Genomic DNA, 16674 nt, shown 5'->3' on the forward strand with positions numbered 1-16674 from the left:
TGGGCATGTTCACTGAAAATTATTTAATTTGCAGTTACATTGTATATCACCCTTTATATTTCAACTACATGAACAGTTCATCAAGGAAATTTATAGTATTTATCATGGAATCTGTTTTAACCAGTTAAAATTCAAACCCTGTGCTAACAAGCAAGCTATAATATTTTACAGCAGGAAATACTATTAAATTATTATAAAGACAAGAAGGAATGACAGTACTTTCAATGTATGCTAATCGCTCATAATCTCTGAAAATACTCCTTAACTTCTAAAATGAGAGCAGAAATTGGTTTAAAAAAACACAATGTCTGTAATGTTAACTCTGTTACTGAATAACATAATTTTTAATCTTCGTTAGGAAAAGAGAATATTTTTATTTAAAGAAACCTTTAAATTTATGCATAAGCTATGGCTCTAATAATACATACAGTTTCCTTACTTTGATAACAAATATTGTGTATGGTGTTAAATAAGCACAACCAAAGTAACTTTCAATTAATTGAAATTATTAGGAACCCTATTGCTTAACTACTTTTTTCTTTTTCACAAGGGCTCAAAGCAGCAAACTCAGTATTTACAACTGACAATATGAAGAATGCATCTGATCCATCATCTCCCTAGCTGTCTGAACCATAAACTGCAGGATATTCTTACAACACATGATTTTAAGACATTAAGGAGTTAAAACTGGAGAATAGAGGTCTACATGATTGCTGGGATTATAACACATCAATAGTAATAATCCTAAGAAGATGCCATATAAAATAGCCACAAAATGAAAAACAATTTAACTGAAAAACCCTGAAAACAAAATGATGAGCATTTTTAAAGGAGAATTTTATACTACAACATTACCAGAATCGTGGAGCCACCAGTTCTTGAAGAAACAATGAAATGTGGATTGCCAAAAGAAATGACATACATTATCAGCAAGCTAATGAAGCTTTACCAAGTATTTTTCTGCACTAAATATTCAGATATTCCTATCAATTAATATTACTGAAGAATTTTTCCATCTGAGTTTTATGACCAATTATGTGTCCTCTTCTAATGAAAACAAACCAAATTAAATAGCAGATGGTTTTTATCAAGAAACATGGACTGGACTAACAAAGCAAGTTATGTGACCAAGAAATCATTTCAAAGTAATGAGGACTGCTATACAAACAGATTTACATTTGTAACAAAAGGATGTCTAAAAACATTTTAGAAGCTAGAAACTTTATGTTTTCTTTCTGTTTTCACATGTTCTGGAAAATAAAGAAACATCATCATAAACTCTCTCAAAGGGAAACACAACACCTATCATTTGAGGAAGTTTCTCTCCGTTGTGACTTTTTAAGGCAAAACACAAGTATTTTGTACTGATCTTTAGAAATCCTTCAGCCAACTAAATCTTACAATTCATGCAGTTGAAGTACTGAAGAGAAAAATGAAAGAATTTCTCCAAGACATGAAATAAAACACAGCTACTTCATGTTGTCAGGTAAAAAAAAATCATGTCCAAATCTGTCAATGACATCATGTTATCATTTTGTGGAATACTGCTATAGTGAGCCAAAAGGCCCATAAGGCAGCAACAAACAGGTAGGTCAGAAGATGCATGCAGCCCACAGCACTGTTTAACATTTACAAGAGAAAAGAATCTTGATCTACAGTTCAATGCCTTTCCCTCAGTTACTGTCTAAAATTGACACTTCTAACTGCTGTGACAAAGATCTGATGTTTTAATCTGTCAGTTCTGAAAATCTGGCACACTTTAAAATTCTCATTTTTATAGGATTTCAATGCTGGCTAAGACTTTCACTTACTCAAATATATGCCTTTAGTAATACTTTATATCAAGCTCAAAATAAATTGTTATCAGCATTTGTGTTTCTGAAATACTACCTCTAAAATAATATGCATAAATAAAACTGTATTCTAAAACTTGTCAAAGGTTACTACAAGTGAAAGGCTAACATAAGTTCTGAAAATTGTTAGCTTTTATAATTTGTTATGATTTTGCAGGCAAAATGCTGTACTTGAAATGTGAAATATAGTTGGTTGTATCATTTATATTTTAATATACAAATTACTGGCATTTTAGCCCAGCAAATCAGACATTATTTTTATAAATTACTCTAAACTTCTATATTAAAACATAAATATGCATGAATTAGCAAGAGTTGTTTTTTTTTTTTAATGTTCCTCAAAATGATATATACTGGCTGATTTATACAAAAGGTTTCATAGGGAATGTGTAAATTTAATAGATTCCTCAGAATATGGGCTTCAGATACCTCTTTTTCCCTAAAATTTTATTTTTTGTTTAAAAAAATTCTGCTTAATAAAAATCAATTGAGATATTCTTTTAAACCACTGAAAAAATGGCTATTTCCTAAGTGATATTAAATTTCCATTTTCTCCTTCTACATGATATGAAAGGGTGTGGTCACAAAATAAATCATTCATTCATAGAAGTGATTAGTGCTCTTTTACCAAGGTTTGTGGTGTTTTATTCCAAACTACTGTCTTTTTTGTTCCAATTTTTGCTCATTGTAAAGTTCAGTGAGCACTTTCACTGCAAAATATGAAATATTTATCATTTTCCCTACTTCAATGGGAAAAAACTCCAGATATCCCCAAGCACACTGTAGACTTCTGAATATGAATTTCAATCAGGAACAAGGACAAAGTGATTTAAAACAAACTAGGGCTCTGTGCCATTTATCATTTTAAATGAACATTTGTCCTGTTCATTTGAAATCTCATGGGAATAATTACACCTACACTAACTGTGCCACAACATGTTAAAACAGCATTTATTTCCCACCTACTCACAACATTTAAAATGAAATCTTAAAACACTGGGCTAAAATTACTTTTGCATACTGGGTAGTTTTATTATACAAAAATACACTGCATCTCAAATAATAACCTTGAAAAACCCTAATAAGGAAAACCTTTTTAGTTTATTAAATAATTTCGAACCATACAGAAGCAATCCCCAATAGTTATTTCTTCAAATGGGCCAATTTCCTTTTACATCAAAACAATGTTATCTTGGTGTTTCTACATTTTCCATTAACAGTTTATAAAGTTAAAAATTAAACTAAGTACACAATAAAATTTTTTTTTCACAATGAACACAGGTTTTGTACGTCATTTAAATTGCTGAATATCAAATAGTTTATTCTATTTCACTTTCTAGGGAAAAAACAGCTGCTCCAAAAGAATGTGTTTTTCTCCCATTCTGGAAATCAACATGCAGTCTGAATCTAACATTACAGTGCGAGATGACATTGATGACATCAACACCAATATGTACCAACCACTATCATATCCATTAAGCTTTCAAGTGTCTCTCACCGGATTTCTTATGTTAGAAATTGTGTTGGGACTTGGCAGCAACCTCACCGTATTGGTACTTTACTGCATGAAATCCAACTTAATCAACTCTGTCAGTAACATTATTACAATGAATCTTCATGTACTTGATGTAATCATTTGTGTGGGATGTATTCCTCTAACTATAGTTATCCTTCTGCTTTCACTGGAGAGTAACACTGCTCTCATCTGCTGTTTCCATGAGGCCTGTGTATCTTTTGCAAGTGTCTCAACAGCAATCAACGTTTTCGCTATCACTTTGGACAGATACGACATCTCTGTAAAGCCTGCAAACCGAATTCTGACAATGGGCAGAGCTGCAATGCTAATGATATCCATTTGGATTTTTTCGTTTTTCTCTTTCCTGATTCCTTTTATTGAGGTAAATTTTTTCAGCCTTCAAAGTGGAAATACATGGGAAAACAAGACACTTTTGTGTGTCAGCACAAATGAATACTACACAGAACTGGGAATGTATTATCACCTGCTAGTACAGATTCCAATATTCTTTTTCACTGTCATAGTGATGTTAATCACATACAGCAAAATACTTCAGGCTCTCAATATTCGAATAGGCACAAGATTCTCAACAGGGCAGAAGAAGAAAGCAAGAAAGAAAAAGACAATTTCTCTAACCACACAACATGAGACTACAGACATGTCACAAGGCAGTGCTGGGAGAAATGTAGTCTTTGGTGTTAGAACTTCAGTGTCTGTAATAATTGCTCTCCGGCGAGCTATGAAACGACACCGTGAACGACGAGAAAGGCAAAAAAGAGTCTTCAAAATGTCTTTATTGATTATTTCTACATTTCTTCTCTGCTGGACACCAATTTCTGTTTTAAATACCACCATTTTATGTTTAGGCCCAAGTGACCTTTTAGTAAAATTAAGGTTGTGTTTTCTAGTCATGGGTTATGGAACAACTATATTTCACCCTCTATTATATGCATTTACTAGACAAAAATTTCAAAAGGTCTTAAAAAGTAAAATGAAAAAGCGAGTTGTTTCCATAGTAGAAGCTGATCCCATGCCTAATAATGCTGTAATACACAACTCTTGGATAGATCCTAAAAGAAACAAAAAAATCACCTTTGAAGATAGCGAAATTAGAGAAAAATGTTTAGTACCTCAGGTTGTCACAGACTAGGGAAAGTCCAAGTTTCACCAAACCCACATTCAAAATTTTTAAATTGTAAAAAATGAATTACTGCCAAATATAAGAAAAACAATTTAAGTATAGGTTATGTTATAAACTTTCAATGTAAATGTCAAGATTAGATTAGGTCATATATATTCAATTTCTTCATTACTTACTGTATTTGTTGCATGGCAGTTTGTTAAGGTAATATCATGTGTATATTTTGTCAATATTATGTCCATCAGATGATATTCATGTAAGTCATCTTTTCTAAAGAATAAATACATAGCCTTAAAACACTGTATAACTTTAAAATATAACTGACACAGGTATCCTTGCATTTTTTTATAAAGTGTATTGTTTCTAAGCCACAAACTATAGATATATTTATATGTTAATAACTGGAATAGTGTTTTAACGTAGAAACCAAAATTATGGGTTCCAAACAATCAAAACAACCCAGGATTTTCTATACTGCTATATTATGTTTTCTAACATAGTCTACTTGCTATAATGTTTGATGCATCAAAAATAATGACCTATTTATGAAACTTTATCCTTTTTGGAATGTAGGAAATTGCAGGATTTATCAGGATTTTAAAATTCAAAAAGAAAAAAAACAAACAACTCTGTATATGTACATCAAGACAGGGAAATTTTTGAAATTCAAGTTTATTATGAAGAAAAGTTTGATTTTTTAAGATCAAGGGCACTATGCCTATAATATACAAATGAACTGACAATAAAAAGAAGGAAGAAAACCAAAGCTTCTTTCTTCCTTCCTCACTTTGGTTGAGTTAAACAAAATGCTCTGGATTAATACAGTATACAGGCAAAAGCCAGTACATTAAAATAAACTGACATCCTAACTTTATATTCAAGTTGGACTTTTTGTATAACAGAAACTAACTACGAAATCTGAGCTCTAGGAACAGGGGGAAAAAAGACTTTATGTCATTATAGAAAAGTCACCTACTTATAATTTCAGATACATAGCAACTTTAGAGTAATAAAATTTATACAATGTTCCTACACTATCAGAGCTCCCAAGTGTTTCAAAATACCCTAGTTCAACTCTGAAAATCACTAAAGCGGCAATAAATCTTGCCAATGGTTTTTACTCTACAACACATAAACTTAAAGCGTTTGCCTCCAATCCTCAATTCATATTAGAAAACTATGAAATTACTAATCCCAACTATAGATATCAGGTTTGAGAATCTTATATTAAACAAGGATTTTCCAATTGTTATAATCTAATAATCTATCATTAAGTGCTAATTATCATTGTATACGAAAACTAGCAATAATTTATTTAAAGTAGGCAAATACTTGCTACCTTGTAATTGGTTAACTGGACAATTCTTTATTCTGTTTTTTCATACTGTATTCACTAAATCAAGTAGCAACTCATTTTTGAATAAAAAAAATTTGTCAAACAATTCAATAACAATCTCTCATTGAAAGAAACTGTTTTCATCAGGTGGTCTTCTATAATTAAAAATCAAATGTTGGACTCTTAAGAAAAAAAATAGTAATACACCACTTTTGTGTAAATAAATAACATTCACCCAATCTAGTTTACTGAACTATCTTATACCTTGGGAAGTGAGCACCATGCAATAGCTTGAATTCATTGAGATTACATGAGAAATTTAATAGTGATATATTTCTGATAATAATTTTGACATAATGTCAAATCTTAGCAAAGGAACAGTTTCCTTCTGCCCTACTTTGTACTCTTTAATAGAATTAAAGAAATGCCTCAATTTGACAATATTAAGCATAAACAAGTAGGACTAATATTTTGAAACTCTAAAGAGATATCAGGATTTCATAAAAACATCAAGAAAATTTTTGTTTGATAAGTATATCTAGCAGAGTATCTTCTAACATACTCCTTAAAATCTTTAAACTAATTTTATACTTGGATTTCTGAGCATAAATATTTTAATATCGACTTTTTAATCTAAGTGAAAATCAGATTATTTTTAAAGCTTTCATATTAAGAAAAACCCTTTATGTTTTAAATATTTTTCATCTTCAAGTCTATAAACACGCCAAAAAACTCAGTTAAAAACCACTTTTCTAATAAATCTGTCTAAACTGTCTTATTGCCTTCTTGTTCTCTGTAATAAGAAAACTAACAAAATAAATAAACAGCAAATATTATAATGTTTCCCTCTAAACTATTACTATTTCTACACTTGACACAAGAACAACTAACAAGCATTTCTGCCCACCTGTAGTCATCTTTCAGATATACAGAAGTGTACCCAATGATCTATAATCAAGGATATTCATATTTACTAGATAACCTCTGATAGCTTAAGTGTTAAATAATATGTAACTTGTAAACTAAAACATTTATGTTAAAACTTCAGTTTTTAAAAACAAGTCACAAATATGTTTGCAATAGCTGATCTCAGCTTAAAAAGAAAGAATGAGAAGCTTAGACAACCTTTTTTTAAATGCTTAGTCAATGAAAAGGTGAATTATTTTTATTCTTCCTACAATGGCTCTTACCATAACATGTAAACTTTTTACTTTGCTTCAAATAATTTTATTTTTAAAAGCATTAATGCAAATTTTTCATGTTAGAATGAAGTTTTAAATGCAAAAGCAATAAAGATAACAATAAATTCAATATGGGATCTTCTTAAAATCATTTTTTTTAACCCACTTGCCACAAATCACATTCACAGATATCAATTTCTATACAGCTTATTGTGTTAGTTCTTAAAAACTACAGAAACAACTATTATTTTAAAAACTAACTAAAGAAGAACACTCAACAAGATATGGAACTACTGTTTTTTGATTTGTTTCCTAATTTAAGGTCATTGTTATTCTACCAACTTGCACCCAACAGATGTTCAAACATATTAAAAAAGAATTATTTACAACTATGCTTTAATTAAAAATGCCATTCATAATAATTCTGTACTTCTCACTCATGATAAGTCAATTTTTAGGTATGTGGTCTGTTTTTAATCCCCCAAATAAAATTATAGCAAAATTCAGCTCTCTGGACATTAAAAAATCAAACTCCTGAGATTTCACTGAGATTAGACTTTTAAACGCAAAAACCTAAAAGTATAAGAGAGCAAGTGCTTTATTTATAGGGCTTTCTTCAACACAGTAACTTCAAGACTACTTTCCAAAGCCAATAAAACTTTTGGCTTTATTATATTTTACGACTATACAGTCAAGTAAACTTCGTAATTCTATTAACATTTGAATCCTTACAAAGTAGAAGGCATTATGGAAGATAGTTATATGGCAGAAACTTATGTATTACCCTCAGAGCTTAAAAAATAGAATCAACGTAGTAAAAAGTATGAAAATACCTATAAAAAAATCAGAATGTGGTATTTTAAAAGAGTCAAATTCTTAATAAGAAAAGAATTATGCTGAATTTAAGAACAGTATAAATAAAAGGATTGTTGAGGAAAGCTACTAAAAAAGCATATTCTGGAAACAGAAAACACAGTTCTCTGTAGAAGAAAAGTAATACAGCAGTGAGAACTTATCTGGTAAGCTAAATTAGAACCAAAAGATGGAGGTCTTCAATGCCAGCAGAGAAATCTGAGCAGGGGAATAGCTCAGTAGGAAGTGAGCTACAAAAAACAAACAACAACAACAAAAAAGCAATAGAAGAGCTGATGAAGACACTGCAGTGGGAAACTGAAAAACCAAACGGTTGGGTAAAACACAGAGGATAGGAAGCTGCTGCCATCACCCCATAGGTAATGAAAGGCCTGGCAAAAAGTGCTGCAGCTCTGCAAAGGAGCATATACATGTGACAGGCAACATAAAGGCAGAATCAATGAAGTGTCCAACTGACTAGAAGGCCAACTGGCATAAGAGGCTGAAGAATTCAAAATGATGGCCAGAGAAGGGCCGCAAGAAAGGAGATTTCCTCAGTGATCTAAGAACGTTTTAAACTATGCTTTGAATAAAGCATTAACACATAGGTAACAAGAACAAAGACAAAAATTTCTGGCAAAGCAGAAAATTCAATTAAGTAAAATAACATTATTCAAGAATGTTCTAGTTATTACGAATATTCAAAATGAAAACTCCAATTCGATGTTTTATATTATCTACTTTATATTTTTCACATATTGGTTTATTGAGTTTTTCCATTAAACATATTATTTTCCTCTTTGGTAATTTTTTTAATTATAAAAAATTTTAAACACTGGCAAAATTTGACATATACAAAGTAAAAAATATAAATATGATCCTTTGTGTCTTTCCTAATAATTTATTATAAATTATCCATCCAACTCATTATATACATATCACCTTCATTGTCAATGGCTACATAAAAATAATTTTTAAAAATTAAAAAAAATCATATAAGCAAAGTTTCTGAAAAACAGTATTGATAAAATATCAAGTACTTAAACTTTTTATAATATAATTAAATAGCTTCAAATTACATTTCAAAAAGTAAGGGAGGTAATAACAAATTGTGGAACAGCTTAGTTTTCTAAATGGAAGTTAAAAGCAAGGGAAAAATACATAAAATAATCTATTTCTTTTCTTCATTTCCACTCTGTAAGATAAGAAATATAAAAACCAGAGAAAACTTTAGACAGTTATTTTCTTAGAGATGGATACCCATATATACCCCTTCTGAATGCTGCCTATGGGACCGAAGTGAACTCAAAGAAAGCTAAACATGAGATGACGAACAATAAATGTTAGGGAAGAGAGAAGCTCAGATCCTATTATAAACAAGAAATACAAGGAGATAATTAAACTCAGAAAAACTAGGAAATAGATCCACAAAAACTCAGAGATGCTTAACTCTTAGAGAAATACAAAGAGAACATAGAATTATAGATTTGAGTTCACAAAAGACAATTAATTTGAAGACTTTTTCTAAAAATCATTCAATACAGTGAAAGTATTAAAATGCAGTCAACAGACTAGACAGAGCAGTAATATGATAACTTATATTACATTATAATAAGTAGAATGAAAGAATACTATAACAATTCACAAACACTGGAACAAAATAGTACTAAGATGTAGAAACAAATGGAACACTGGGTTCATCATTTATACGAAAGCTATCACCTTCTAAAGAATACTCATTTTTGTGAGAGAAAAAGATGAGCAAATTTAACACAGTAATATTTCTCCCCTGGCTCGTGATAAAATAACGTGTGAAAATAACCCTAAGTATCTCTACCCTTCTATTCACACTTTTCTTTTTTTAACAGACCTCTATACACTGTATCTATGGCTTTCAAGGATGACAGCTTTGTATTTACACCAACAAGTGGTAAAAAGTGCTGTCACTCCTGTCAGGGCCACCAATATTAACTTCATACCAGTATCAAACCCTGAAGCATCAAGTAAGATAGAAACGGAGAGCTGAATCTGTCTGGGAGTGAGGTCATTTTCCTCACCCTGCTTCCATGTAAGCAATTATTTAATGTCATATATTTCTGAGAGCCATTCAGCAAGGCAGACTATCAAAACACATCACCAACTTTTCAGGGAGAAAAGAAAAAGGAACAAGAGAAGCTAATAAGGTTATGAGGAATCAGTTTCTGCAGAGACAGTTTAGGACATACAACACTAGTAAGTGATGCAAAATGAAAACATATTAACTTAACATAAAATTTTTTAAATGTTCATACTAACTAATCAGAGTTCGGGCCATATGAGATACAGACTATAGGAATGAGAAATATATTAATACATGGAACTGACACATACACAGCAGCCATTAATATCACACACAATCCCACATGTCATACTATTCATGGAATACTGATGGGGTAGAGAAGAAACAAAAATACATATTTCACTCTAATATTGTTAATACCTCACTCAGGGCAGGCTGAAATGTAAAAAATCAAATTATATGGCTACACTTTAAGAATTTTCTTTCCAATTCTTAAAAACCTTTAGTCTTTCTTTGGCTATTAAATTTCTTCAAAGTATCACCTCTTACAAACAACAAAATGCTAGCAAACTGTAGCTACCTAACTTTATAAACTGTCTTTAACCCAAATAATACAATAAGTCTGTAATACTAATGTAACCTTTCATAATGTTTCCCTAGAAAAAGTGACTGATAAATACCAATGGATGAGTACATATTTGAGAAACTGAAAGGAACAACTTTTAAACTTATTAATCTTGTTTCAGTTTCAGTTCAATTCAGTCGCTCCATCATGTCCAACTCTTTGCAGCTCCATGGACTGCAGCATGTCAGGCTCCCGTGACCATCTTATTTAGGAGAGAGCTTCTCAAAATATAGCCCCCTTTATCAGAATCTCCATGGTGTTTATCTGAATACTCCAATTTCTGGCCCCTACTTTTACTTAATGAAGCAGAACCTCTACGGCTGCAGCCAAATAACAAGTTTTAATAAGTTCCCTTAGATGATTTGTGTGCTAAAGATTAAGAACCATTACTTTATATACTAGAAGATAGACTATCACAGCGACAGACATTCGAATAACTATTAAATGAAAAGATACAGAAGCAACTCTGAACTCAATTCAGGCCACAGTGCCTTCTTAAGGAAAAAAAAAGTAAGCACACTTCATTTTACCTTATAAAATTCTTAGTTGGACCTATATAGAGTTAGGGGAAGCACACCGACTGAAACTGCCCACCCTGGCCAGGCGCCATAGTAACCATTCGCATGAGTTGTTTTACGACAGGAGGTCCTGGTAAGAAACACAGAACTAATAAGCCACCACCAACCGGAGGAGTTCGGGAAAGGTCAAAAGGAGACACCGCATGTCTGACCACTTCCCAGAATCCTTCTCTCTTGCATCCATCTTGGCTGAACAAGGCGTGCACCACCAGGAAGGGCTGAGTCAGAATGATTGGCTAAAGACAACCGGAAACTAATCCCATCACCATAAAATCCTAGACTGTGAGCCACTTGACAGAGCAGTTCTCCTGGGTTCCCTTACCCTACTGCTCTCCACCTGGGTGCCCTTTCCCAATAAAATCTCTTGCTTTGTTGGCGCTTGTGTCTCCTCGGACAATTCATTTCCGAGTGTTAGACAAGAGCCAAGTTTCTTGGAAGAGGTCCCTTTTCCTGCAACAATACTACAGTTCCCCAGGACATTTGTTTCCTTAAGAACTAAAATTTGGGAATTCCTAGTGGATCAGTGGTAGGACTTTGTGCTCTCACTGCTGTGGGTCCAGGTTCAATCCCTGGGCCAGGAACTAAGATCCTGCAAACTGTGCTGCATGACCAACGGAAAAAAAATTTTATTTTCTAAAAAGTTTTCTAGGCAACATGTGCATACATGCTTAGTCATGTCCAACTCTTTGTGACCCATTGGACTGTAGCCCACCAGGCTCCTCTGCCTGTGGAATTTTCCAAGCAAGAATACTGGAGTGGGTTGCCATGTCCTCCTCCAGAGGATTTTTCTTTAAAAATCATACGCTAAGATAAAATAATACCAAACACAAAGACGATACTGTAAAGTGTTACTTCATTCAGCCATTATACTCAGCTAATTACAAATCGCACCATTACTGTCTGTCATAATGTTATCTTATTCTGACCAGAAGGTAAGCACTATACTTGCACGTTTTTACTCATTTCAATTCAAAATAGATTACTTCTAAATTGAGTTCACAGGAAAATACTAAAAAATTCATTCTGTGTATCTTTTGAACAGATGTCACTCAAATTAGGTAGATGGTTTCACTCAAATTTTTTCCTTTATTACTGAAATTTCCTTTGTGCCATCAACACAATTTAGGAAATATCAGCTACTCTTTGGTGGTTTATGACAACTTTAATTTCCTCTGTGATTCTGTAACAGTTTAAGTAACACTGGTAATCAGTGTTATTTAAATACTTCAAAGAGTAGAACAAAAACACTACTCTGGGAACACTTCTTATTAACCTTACATTAAGAATTCTTTCCAAAAACACTGATATTATCTACTGCTGTAATTCTTTTGCTCTTTAGCATTTTCAGTGAATCACAGAACTCCAGAGCAAACTAGTATTACTGAAAATGGGCTGCTAATGAATACAATTTAAATATACAAAGAAAGTTCAGGTGATTGAATATAAACACCATACAGAAAAACATCTCCCAAAAAATACATTTCAGATAAACAATGACTTTGGTGCAGGATTTCCTGGAGTCTCTTAAGTCCTTTGAAATTGTGTATAAAATTTAACAGGCATATGTGTGCATGTGTTTCTCTGGAACAAATCTACAAACTCAAAACGATTCTCACAAAAGCAAGTGAACCAAAACTAAAACTATGCTTAAAGTTAGGAAGTAAGAAAGGAAAATTGGTAAATATTATTTATATCCTATGTCATCCCAAGGAAAATACAAGACAAATTTTAAAGCATTCAACTTTAGATACAATTAAATTAAATGAGAAAATAAAAATCAGAGCAAACAGAATGAAAAAAATTAAAGTAAATTAATACTGGTATAAAATAAAAATGCAAAACACTAATCATTAAGTCTTGCATTCTTACAAGAGTGGGTAAAATGTTGTTCCCTTTATTTTCCACTAGGTCAGATAAGAGAGAAAAGGGGTCAATTACTTAAATCAAATCCCATACAATTATACAGTGGAAGTGACAAATACATTCAAGGGATTAGATCTGATAGTGTGTCTGTAGAACAATGAAGCAAGGTTCGTGACACTGTATAGGAGGCAATGATCAAAACCATTCTCAAGAAAAAGAAATGCAAAAAGGCAAGAATGGTTGTCTGAAGAGATCTTACAAACAGCTGAGAAAAGAAGAGAAACTAAAAAGGAGAAAAGGAAAGATACACCCATCTGAATGCAGAGTTCCAAAGAATAGCAGGAGAGATAAGAAAGCCCAAATGATTAATCCAAAGAAATAGAAGAAAACAACAGAATGGGAAAGACTAGAGATGTCCTCAAGAAAATTATAGATACCAAGGGAACATTTCCTGCAAAGATGGACACAATAAAGGTCAGAAATGGTATGGACCTAACAGAAGCAGAAGATATTAAGAAGAGGTGTCAAGAAAACACAGAAGTACTATACAAAAAAGAGCTTCATGACCCAGATAATCATGATGGTGTGATCACTCACCTAGAGCCAGACATCCTGGAGTGTGAAGTCAAGTGGACCTTAGGCAGCATCACTATGAACAAAGCTAATGGAGGTGATGGAATTCCAGCTGAGCTATTTTAAATCCTAAAAGATGATACTGTGAAAGTACTACACTCAATATGCCAGCAAACTTGAAAAACTCAGCAGTAGCCACAGGACTGGAAAAGGTCACTTTTCATTTCAGTCCCAAACAAAGTGCAAACTACCACACAATTGCACTCATTTCACACGCTAGCAAAGTAACACTCAAAATTCACCAAGATATGTTTCAACTACATGAACTAAGAACTCCCAGATGTTCAAGCTGGATTTAGAAGAGGCAGAGGAACCAGAGATCAAATTGCCAATATCCATTAGATCACAGAAAAAGCAAGACAGTTCCAAAAAAACATCTACTTCTTCTTTACTGACTACACCAAAGTCTTTGATTATATGGATCACAATAAACTAAAAAATTCTGAAAGAGATGGGAATAACCAGACACCTGACCTGCCTCCTGAGAAACCTTGTATGCAGGTCAAGAAGCAACAGTTAGAACCAGACATGGAACAATGGACTGGTTCCAAATTGGGAAAGGAGTACGTCAAGGCTGTATATTGTCACCCTGCTTACTTAATTTATATGCAGAGTACATCATGAGAAATGCCAGGCTGGATGAGGCACAAGCTGGAATAAAGATTGCTGGGAGAAATGTCAATAACCTCAGATATGCAGCTGACACCACCCTTATGGCAGAAAGCAAAGAGGAACTAAAGAGCCTCTAGATGAAAGTGAAAGAGAAGTGTGAAAAGACTGGCTTAAAACTTAGCATTCTAAAAACTAAGATCATGGCATTCAGTCCCATCATGTCATGGCAGATAGAAGGGGAAACAATGGAACAGTGAGAGACTTTATTTTCTTGGGCTCCAAAATGCAGCCATGAAATTGAGATGCTTGCTCCTTGAGCGAAAAGCTATGACCAACCTAGACAGCATATTAAAAAGCAGAGACATTAAGGTCCATCTAGTCAGCTATGGTTTTTCCAGTAGTCATGTATGGATGTGAGTTGGACCTTAAAGAAAGCTGAGAACTGAAGAATTAATGTTTTTGAACTGCAGTGTTGGAGAAGACTCCTGAGAGTCCCTTGGACTGCAAGGAGCTCAAACCAGTCCACCTTAAAGGAAATCAGTCCTGAATATTCATTGGAAGGACTGATGCTGAAGCTGAAAGTCCAATACTTTGGCCACCTAGTGCAAAGAACTGACTCACTGGAAAAGACCCTGATCCTGGGAAAGATTGAAGGCAGGAGGAGAAGGGGATGACAGAGGATGAGAGGTTGTATGGCATCACCAATTCGATGGACATTAATTAGTTTGAGCAAGCCCTGGTAGTTAGTGATAGACAAGGAAGCCCGGAATGCTGCAGTCCATGGCGTCGCAAAGAGTCACACATGACTTAGTTATTGAACAATAACAACAATGGAGCAGATCAGACCAGTTGGAAGAGAAAGATGGCACTTCCAACTGACAAGAAAATAGATATTCTTAAAAACAAAAACAAAACAAAAAGGCACCCCAGTAATTATGATGTACTTATTCCTTTCCTCACTTCCCTACTTTCAAAGATTCACTGACTAAGAGAAATGGAAAAAATGATTAACTTTCAGAAAAATCTTTCATAAGTATTCTCTCTCAACAAAGTTCTAGAAAAACTCAGTGGCAGAAAAATGGTTAATTGCAAAACCACAAACCAAAAGAGCCACCTAAGCTAAGGCAAAGACTAACATCAGGAGAACGACACTTAGCAGAGATGGCTGCTAGAAAATTCCAAAATGAATAGTTAATAAACTGAATTTTCATCAACTAAGTTTAAGATAAATCTGTTATACCCAAATTTTCTAGTCCTCATTAAAACATCTTACCTATCACTGATTCAAAGATACAATATGAATAATTACAATGAACTAAAAAACAAACAAAAATAAAACTGTACTTTGAACACACGATAAAGGACACCATTAAATATTTTTATTACTATTGTCAAATCCAAGAAAGAAGATGAGAAGCTTTTACTTCTTTTCTTCTATCACTATCATTTATATTAACAAATAGACTTACTGGTTCCACAACACAACCAACTTCTCAAACTACATAAACGTTTTTAAAATCTTAATGAGTAACATGTTACAGGATCTAGTAGACAGGTCATAAAATGCCCAGTCAAAACTAGCAAGCAGCAATAGCCATAAAATCCTAGTTGCCATGATATATAAGTCACCTATCTTGTAAGCATTTTTTTTTTAATCATAAAAGCACTTTTATAAGGCTCATTATAATAGCACTTAGCCCTCGCTTGCCCAAACATTTCATAAAAGGTTTGGGCTGCGGGCACTTACAAAAGTAGTGGCAATAAGACTGTAATGTCAGCATCAATATCACAAGGCCAAATATAACTACAAAGAGGGTGTAAATGGGACTTCCCTGGTGATACAGTGGATAAGAATCCACCTGCCAATACAGGGGACATGGGTTCAATCCCTGGTCTAGGAAGATCCCACATGCCTCAGACAACTAAACTGGTGCACCACAACTACTAGCTCACACTGCAGAGCCAGTGAGCCTCAACTACCGACCCTGTGTGTTGCAACTATCGAAGCCCAAGCACTCTAGGGCCCACGAGCCGCAACAACTGAGCCTGTGTGCCACAACCACTGAAGCCCAAGCACTCTAGGGCCCACGAGCCGCAACTACTGAGCCTGTGTGCCACAGCTACTGAAGCCTGCATACCCTAGAGCCCACAGGCTGCAACTTCTGACGCCTGAGTGCCTAGAGCCCATGCTCTACGAGAGAAACCACCGCGAGAAGCCCACACATGGCAATGAGAAATGGCCCCCACTGCTCACAACTAGAAAAAGCCTGTGCAAAGGAACAAAGACTCAGTGCAGCCAAAAATGATAAATAATTTTTTTTAAAGACTGCAAACAAAGAACAATGGAGCACATGTCCCTGGATAAGCAGCAGAAAGGAAACAGCCTTGAAATAACTGACTGAGGAATAAGACTGGCTGATAGACA

At 33.7% G+C, this 16674-nt stretch overlaps 2 protein-coding genes across 9 annotated transcripts in view; one reads left to right on the top strand and one right to left on the bottom strand.

Moving 5' to 3' along the window:
- The window catches only part of COG5 (component of oligomeric golgi complex 5), a 275606-nt gene that overhangs the window by 207085 nt on the left and 51847 nt on the right, over positions 1-16674 (bottom strand). The window lies entirely within an intron of this gene.
- GPR22 (G protein-coupled receptor 22) lies at positions 1516-4519 on the top strand. Its single transcript, XM_068973398.1, has 2 exons — positions 1516-1591; positions 3194-4519. The coding sequence occupies exon 2, from the start codon at positions 3218-3220 to the stop codon at positions 4517-4519; it is 1302 nt and encodes a 433-aa protein (XP_068829499.1). The 5' UTR covers positions 1516-1591; positions 3194-3217.

This window comes from Capricornis sumatraensis, chromosome 5 (genome assembly GCF_032405125.1).
Source record: "Capricornis sumatraensis isolate serow.1 chromosome 5, serow.2, whole genome shotgun sequence".
NCBI classification, from domain to species: domain Eukaryota; kingdom Metazoa; phylum Chordata; class Mammalia; order Artiodactyla; family Bovidae; genus Capricornis; species Capricornis sumatraensis.